At 45.0% G+C, this 8,608-nt stretch overlaps 1 protein-coding gene across 3 annotated transcripts in view; it reads left to right on the forward strand.

The window, feature by feature from the left end:
• GMEB1 (glucocorticoid modulatory element binding protein 1) overlaps positions 1–5,421 on the forward strand; it is a 51,489-nt gene extending 46,068 nt beyond the window's left edge. For all 3 annotated transcript variants that reach the window (XM_053576209.1, XM_053576211.1, XM_053576210.1), the window contains one exon: positions 4,618–5,421. In XM_053576209.1, the coding sequence (XP_053432184.1) occupies positions 4,618–5,318 (701 nt within the window). In that variant the 3' untranslated portion in view covers positions 5,319–5,421. The remainder of the gene's footprint in view (positions 1–4,617) is intronic.
• The last annotated feature ends 3,187 nt before the right edge of the window (positions 5,422–8,608 follow it).

The raw sequence follows: 8,608 nt of genomic DNA on the forward strand, positions 1-8,608 counted from the left end.
CTGGGCTGGAGAGCAGTGGTATCATCATAGCTCTCTGCAGCCTCAAACTCCTGGGCTCAAATGGTCCTCCTGCCTCAGCCTCCATAGTAACTGGGGTATAGGCTCATACCACAATACCTGGCTAATTATTTTTTTTTTTTAGAGATGGGGTCTCACTGTTGCCTAGGCTGTTCTTTAGCTGGGCCTGTAATCCCAGCTGCTTGGGGGCTAAGACAAGAGGATCACTTGAACCCAAGAGTTTGAGGTTGCTGTGAGCTACGACACCACAGCACCCATCCCCAGGGTAACTGAGTGAGACTCTGTTTCAAAATAAAATAAGATAAATTTTCTTTAGTACTTTATTTTGTTTTTTTTTTTGTTTTTTTTTTTTGAGACAGAGCCTCAAGCTGTCACCCTGGGTAGAGTGCTGTGGCATCACAGCTCACGGCAACCTCCAACTTCTGGGCTCAAGTGATTCTCCTGCCTCCGCCTCCCAAGTAGCTGGGACCACAGGCGCCCGCCACAATGCCCGGCTATTTTTTGGTTGCAGCCGTCATTGTTGTTTGGCGGGCCCGGGCTGGATTCGAACCCGCCAGCTCAGGTGTATGTGGCCGGTACTTAATTTTGTTACAATGAACTTGTTTGACTGTAACTTTTTCTTTTTTATGTCCTTCTAAACTACTTTCCAGGACTAGACTTTAGGTTAAATGTTCTAGACAATGTTTTTATGGATTTTTATAACCTATTGTCAAAGTCCCAAGAAAATTATGCCAATTTATGTCGCCAGTTTGAGCCCACCAACATTGAGTGTTAGGGTATTTATAATGTTGAATTTATTTTAGTTGTAGATTTAATTAGTGCCTTGGGGGTTTTTTGTTTTTGTTTTTGCAGTTTTTGGCTGGGGCTGGGTTTGAACCTGCCACCTCAGGTATATGGGCCGGTGCCCTACTCCTTTGAGCCACAGGCTCCACCCTTAATTAGTGCCTTGTTTAGGTACACATTTCTTTGATTACTGTTAAAGATTTACAAAATACATTATTGGGCTAGGTGCAGTGGCTCACATCTGTAATCCTAGGAGGCTAAAGTGGGAGAATCCCTTGAGTGCAGAAGTTCAAGACCAGCCTGATGGCTCCGGTGCCCATAGCTCAGCAGTTAGGGCTCCAGCCACATACACCAAGGCAGGAGAGTTTGAACCCAGCCCAGGCCTGCTAAATAAGAATGACAACTACAACCAAAAAATAGCCGGGCATTGTGGTGGGTGCCTATTGTCCTAGCTACTTGGGAGGCTGAGGCAAGAGAATCGCTTAAGCCCAGGAGTTGGAGGTTGCTGTGAGCTGTGATGCCATGGCACTCTACCAAGGGTGACATAGTGACAGTCTGTCTCAAAAAAAAAAAGACCAGCCTGAGCAAGAGAAAGAACCCTTCCCAACCAAAAATAGAAAAATGAGCCAGGCATTTTGTCAGGCGCCTATAGTTCCAGCTACCCTGGAGTTTGAGTCAGGAGGATCGTTTGATCCAAAGAATTTGAGGTTGCGGGTGGCACCTGTGGCTCAGTGAGTAGGGCTCCGGCCCCATATACCGAGGGTAGTGGGTTCAAACCCGGCCTCGGCCAAACTGCAACCAAAAAATAGCTGGGTGTTGTGGCGGGCGCCTGTAGTCCCAGCTGCTTGGGAGGCTGAGGCAAGAGAATTGCGTAAGCCCAAAAAGCTGGAGGTTGCTGTGAGCCGTGTGACGTCATAGCACTCTACCCAGGGTGGTAAAAGTGAGACTCTGTCTCTACAAAAAAAAAAAAAAAAGAGGGTGGCGCCTGTGGCTCAGTGAGTAGGGTACCGGCCCCATATACTGAGGGTGGTGGGTTCAAACCCAGCCTCGGCCAAACTGCAACAAAAAAATAGCCAGGCATTGTGGCGGGCGCCTGTAGTCCCAGCTACTGGGGAGGCTGAGGCAAGAGAATCATGTAAGCCCAAGAGCTGGAGGTTGCTGTGAGCCGTGTGACGCCATGGCACTCTACCGAGGGCGGTAAAGTGAAACTCTGTCTCTACAAAAAAAAAAAAAATTTGAGGTTGCTGTGAGCTAGGCTAATGTCATGGCACTAGCCAGGATGGTAAAGTAAGACTCCGTCTTGGAAAAGTGTAGTTATTTCAGTATCTTCTTAGCTTAAAAGGCAGTATTTTATGAATTTTGTAGGTGTTCTTTATCCCTATCCATTCCTTTATTCTAAGCAAGGAATTGACTTGCTTTTGGTATATTTTATTGTATAAAATGGGAGAAACCAAAGTGTTTTTCCTATCTCACACACTCACACAATATGGCATAGAACACTTGTATAACCAGATGTATGGGGGTTATTTTCTGCATACACCAAGCAGTAAAATTTCTAGCAGACACTGACTGGGTTTGCTATAATTCAGTTCAATTCTGATACACCTACCTGGAAATAGCATCAGATTCCACAGGGTTAGGGCTCATTCCTAAAGACTGCCCCCTACTGTCGCTCCTGGTTTTTAATCTGTGCTTTTGAACAACTCACTATAAATTGGGGTTCCCACAGTCCGTTCCTTGGGTTTGATTAATTTGCTAAGATGGCAGACAAAACTCAGAGAAACACTTACTTACTGTACTGTGTTTATTACAAAGGTTATTTTACCAAGGACATAGGTGAATAGCAGGATAGAAGAGATGCATAGGGCAAGGTGAGTTGTAAGGAGTGTAGAGCTTCCATCCTCTCTTTGGGCATGCCACCCTCAAGAACCTCCAACAATCTGAAACTCTGAACACTGTCCTGCTGGGGGTTTTTTAGTTTTCTTTTTGTTGTTGTTGTTGTTTGTTTGTTTGTTTGTTTGTTTTTGAGACAGAACCTCAAGCTGTTGCCCTGGGTAGAGTGCCGTGGCATCACAGCTCACTGTAACCTCCAACTCCTGGGCTCAAGTGACTCTCTTGCCTCAGCCTCCCAAGTAGCTGGGACTACAGGCGCCCACCACAATACCCAGCTATTTTTAGTTGTAGTTGTCATTGTTGTTTGGCAGGCCTGGGCTGGTTTTGAACCTGCCAGCTCTGGTATATGTGGCTGGTGCCTTAGCTGCTTGAGCTACAGGTGCTGAGCCATGTTTTGTTTTTTGTTTTTGGTTTTTGGTTTTTTTTCGAGACAGAGTCTTACTTAGTCACATTGAGTAGAGTGCCCCGGTGTCATAGCTCATAGCAACCTCAAATTCCTGGGCTCAAAGTGATCCCTTTGCCTCAGCCTCCCAATTACAGATGCCCGTCACAGCACCCAGCTATTTTTAGAGCTCGGGTCCTGCTCTTGCTCAGGCTGGTCTCGAACTGAGTTCAGACGATCCACTTACCTCATCCTCCCTGAGTACTAGGGCTACAGGTGGGAGGCATTATACCCAGCCTCCTCTGCTGGGTTTTTATGGAGGCTTCTTTACGTAGGTTTGATTTACCTCTTGGACATTGGTGAGCTCAACCTTTAGCTCTTCTCCACTCCTTGGAGGTTGGTGGGTAGGACTGAAAGCCCTAGCCCCCAATCATAGCTTGGTCTTTCTGGTGACCAGCCCCCATTCTGAAGCTATCTAGGGGCCCCCAGCTACCAATCATCTCATTGATTACAAAAAGACACTTAACACTCTGGAGATCTAAGTATTTGAAGAACTGTGTGTCAGGAACTAGGGACAGAGTACAAATTTATATTTATTATATTACAATAGGGAGTACCAAGTACCCTATAAGTGTAACTAACTGATTATTTCTTGGGTGCTTATCAGATACTAAGTAATGGAGAATTTCCAGTGTAGAACCTGACTCACCAGTGGTCACCAAGATTGGATTGGACACTTGGAAGAGAGACAGTGACAGGCATATTGTAATGAAAAAGCCAGGAAGTTTGCCATCAGATTTTTGTCCTACCTGAAACTCTGCAACCTTGGCCATTAGAGCTCCAGTTCCACATGGATCATGCAGATAATACTTATTTTCATCTATAGATTCAGGCAGGGCATATTCAAACTATAAGACCAACTGGGGGCTTCTTTGATTTGCATTTGGTGACATGTGACAAAATGCCAGAGGAGCCTCTTGGATTGAGTTAGAATAGAATCACAGCTTGTGAAAGTTTCTGAATTGTTGCCCTGCCTATAATTAAACAGTGAAGTGTAACGACTAGGGGATTTTTAAAATCGTCCAGTCTCCTTTCTTCCTTTTAAAAACAATAGAGTGGCTCGGCGCCTGTGGTTCAAGCGGCTAAAGTACCAGCCACATACACCTGAGCTGGAGGGTTCAAATCCAGCCTGGGCCCGCCAAACAACAATGACAACTACAACCAAAAAATAGCCAGGCGTTGTGGCAGGTGCCTGTAGTCCCAGCTACTTGGGAGGCGGAGGCAAGAGAATCACTTGAGCCCAGGAGTTGGAGGTTGGTGTGAGCTGTGATGCCGTGGCACTCTACCCAGGGCGACAGCTTGAGGCTCTGTCTCCAAAAAAAAAAAATAATAATTAATAAAATAAAATAAAAACAATAGAGTGACTTGCTTGAGCCTATGTAGGAGCAAAACCTGTTCAAGACCCCAGGTTACCTGGCTCCTAATTTAATTCTCCTGAGATTTTATTTCCTCCACTGAAAGTCTTTTCTTTTTTTGTATAGACTTGGAACGCCAGTTGGAAGAACAGAAGAAGCAAGCTCAGGATCATAGGCAGAAATCCCAGATGGTTCAAAATGTGGTGCTGATGCCTGTGAGCACTCCTAAACCTCCAAAAAGGCCCCGGCTCCAGCGGCCAGCCTCCACCACTGTCCTGAGCCCTTCTCCTCCTGTCCAGCAGCCTCAGTTCACAGTCATCTCGCCCATCACCATCACCCCAGTGGGTCAGTCATTTTCCATGGGCAATATTCCAGTGGCTACCCTCAGCCAGGGCTCCAGTCCTGTGACTGTCCACACACTGCCTTCTGGCCCTCAGCTCTTCCGCTATGCCACAGTGGTCTCCTCTGCCAAGAGCAGCTCACCAGACACAGTGACCATCCATCCTTCATCCAGTTTGGCACTGTTGAGCTCTACTGCCATGCAGGATGGGAGTACCCTGGGCAACATGGCCACCATGGTTAGCCCTGTGGAGTTGGTGGCCATGGAGTCTGGCCTGACCTCAGCAATCCAGGCTGTTGAAAGCACCTCAGAGGATGGGCAAACCATCATTGAAATAGACCCAGCCCCAGACCCAGAGGCTGAAGATACTGAGGGCAAAGCAGTCATCTTGGAAACAGAGCTGAGGACTGAGGAGAAAGTCGTGGCTGAAATGGAAGAACACCAGCATCAAGTCCACAATGTGGAGATTGTGGTCTTAGAGGATTAACTGGGGGTCTTTTGAGGCCAGGAGATATGTTTTGGTTTGGAAATTTTAATTATTTGTTTATTTTTATCATTGTCCCACTCATTTCCACATAGGATCCTTTTTTTTTTTTTTTTTAAACAAAATCTTGTTGTAACTGAAAATGTTGGGTTCCTCTCAACCCCCTCATTGAAAAACGGACAAAACAAGTTGCCCTTCTGGAAGTTGAGAATAGGTCATTCAGTGTCCTAATCTTACATCAAGAAAGTAATTTCTTTTAGGAGAGGACGAACAGAAACCCTGTCCAGAAAGCCATTTCCAGGCTAGTCTGTCTGTATGTATAAGCATGTGTTTTTGTTCTGTAAAGATGCATTGAGCAAACCCTGGATCACACATTTGACACTGGAAGGCAACCTATTTGCATGTGGATGCAGAAGGGCACTTTAAAGGGCCCTCAGAGCCCAGTGCAAAACTCTGAAACAAAGGAAGTTGGAGGGGAAGATGGTATGCCAGCATTAGCTTAAAAAGTGAAGTGCTTTGGTGAGGATGGGGCCAGGAAATTATCTTACTTCCAGAGGTACAACTGATGCTTCTTGAGCTCTCCAAAGGTTACTACATAGGTGCCATTTTGAGAAGAGGCTGGTGATAGGTGGAAGGGTGCATCTCCACAGAGAAAGTGGCAGCAGTGGCCTGTGACTTTGCAGAAATAGAAATTCAAGGATGCCACAGCTATGCTTTGGGGTTCAAGCACTTTGTCAGAGTACTTACCCTCCTAAACTAGGATCAGTCCATTTATTTGCAAACTCTGTGATGTGTCATAAATCGCTCTAGTTCTTGGACTGTGGCTGCCATGAGGGTGGGGCTCCAAGGCCATCATTTTATTGCATGACTCCAGGAGCAGTGGAGTTCCTTATCCAGACCAGCTGCCATTTTCAGTGGGGCCATTTTTTTGGATTTGGAACCAAAAAGCAGCCACTCACTTGGTGCTTCCTCTTGTTCTATCCTCCATCCCTCAATTCTTAATGGCATCTGCCTCCTGGATCCCACGCTCTTCAGCTTTTTGGCTGATTTGGAAAACAGTGAGAAGTGCCTGCCTTCCTTTATCCCCTTTTAGATTCATTTATACCACAGATGTTTCTGTGAGATATTGAGCTCATAAAAAGCTTTAGGCTTGGCAGGGAAGAGTCAACACCCCCAGCTTTTCCCACAGCACCAACTAGATGTCTCCTCCTGAATAAGCTGGACTCCCTGGGAAAGAAGCATTGTCTTCAACATTATATTATAGGAAATGTACCAGGAATGTCAATAATGTCTTAGGGAGTTTGTTTTGTTTTCCTTTTTAAGAAAATATTGTTTGTATATTTAGAGCTGATTCCTTCTCTTTGACCATCTTCAGTGTTTGGGGCAAGAGTGGATCCTGGTTTTTATTTCTTTGATTGCATTGTTTACTGCACTAGGAACAATATAGGGAAACTGCAGACAACTTAAAGGAAAAATAGGTTAAAAAAGAAAGCACACATCTTAGGAGTGGGAGGATTTTTTTCTTTTCTTTTTTTTTTTAATTAAAAACAAAACTTTGACCTGTAGTTTCTTTCTTTCTTTTTTTTTTTATAAGAAGGTATCCACCTGAAGCCATGTTTCTTTCAACAGATGTTAGAAACCCCATCAAGCAAGTGAAAATGGCATTCTACCATCCCTCAGATGGTTGTATGTAGCTAAAGAAGCTTTCTAACTTGGGGGAAATCACTCTTAATCTCCTTAACAGTGAGATTAATGAATCCATACAGTTGTAGGTTTCAGCTTCAAAATTATCTGGGGTTTTGTTTTTCTTTTCAAAATATCTACTAGATTAGCAATTTTGAATAAATCTTTGGCTCTTTATGTATTTAGTGAGGGAAGTGGCTTTTGTTTCCTGCTTCTTTAGGTTTTCTGTTAGTACATAAACAAGATTTCTGTATAAGACTGAAAGTACTGCTTGAACTTAGAAAGGCACATCTCATCCCTATTGTGGTTTTAGGAACACACTTTTCTCTTTCCCAGAGATGAGAGAACCAGTTCAGGACAGGACAGGAGCCCTAGAGAATACTGACAGGCTAGCTCAGGTTCCCTTCTTTACTCCATCAGAGCTGTTGGTGGTATTTTAAGGTAGTATGAACATCATGCTCCCGAAGTCAAGAGCTCTCCTCCTTAAGACGTGGCCTGTGGCCTGTTTACTTTCACTATATGAATATTCTGTCCGGTGAAATACATGAGCTTTGTTATTTTCCTTGTCTTCTGGTAGCCTGTCATTATTGCTAGATGTTGTCAAGTGTGGGTTCCCTCACAGCCCAGCTCTAGAGACATAATGCAAGCCATTGGTGTGTGCATAAACAGTCGCAATGAATCACTCCTCAGGCTGACTTGGCAGCAGCCATTTATCTTTCTATTCATTCATTAAATAAACATTTTTAAGTATCATCTATGTGCCAGGCTTTGTGCTTGGCACTGGCAGTACAGAGATTAAGACACAGTCCCTGCACTCAAGGAATTCATACACCATGTGTGGAGTTAACAAACTACATATATCACCACTGTAACTTTCGTAATCCTATGTATTCTATTTTATGCATTGAAAAACATTATTTAAGAATTGGTGGCTCTCACCTGTAGTCTTAGCTACTTGGGAGGCTGAGGCAAGAGAATTGCTTAAGCCCAAGAGTTTGAGGTTGCTGTGAGCTGTGACACCATGGCACTCTACCAAGGGTGACATAGTGAAACTCTGTCTCAAAAAAAAAAAAAGAATTGGGCGGCACCTGTGGCTCAGTAAGTAGGGTGCCGGTCCCATATATGGAGGGTGGTGGGTTTGAACCCAGCCCCGGCCAAACTGCAACAACAACAACAAAAGTAGCCAGGCTTTGTGGCGGGCACCAGTAGTCCCAGCTACTTGGGAGGCTGAGGCAAGAGAATCGCTTAAGCCCAAGAGTTTGAGGTTGCTGTGAGCTGTGATGCCACAGCACTCTACGAGGGTGACATAGTGAGATTGTCTCAAAAAAAATAAATAAATAAAAGAGGGTGGCGCCTGTGGCTCATTGAGTAGGGCGCCTGCCCCATATACCAAGGGTGGCAGGTTCAAACCCAGCCCCGGCTGAACTGCAACCAAAAAATAGCCGGGCGTTGTGGCAGGCGCCTGTAGTCCCAGCTGCTTGGGAGGCTGAGGCAGGACAATCGCTGAAGCCCAAGAGCTAGAGATTGCTGTGAGTCCTGTGACATCATGGCACTCTACTGAAGGCGGTAAAGTGAGACTCTGTCTCTACAAAAAAAAAAAAGAATTGGTG

This window comes from Nycticebus coucang, chromosome 22, assembly GCF_027406575.1.
Source record: "Nycticebus coucang isolate mNycCou1 chromosome 22, mNycCou1.pri, whole genome shotgun sequence".
NCBI classification, from domain to species: Eukaryota; Metazoa; Chordata; class Mammalia; order Primates; family Lorisidae; genus Nycticebus; species Nycticebus coucang.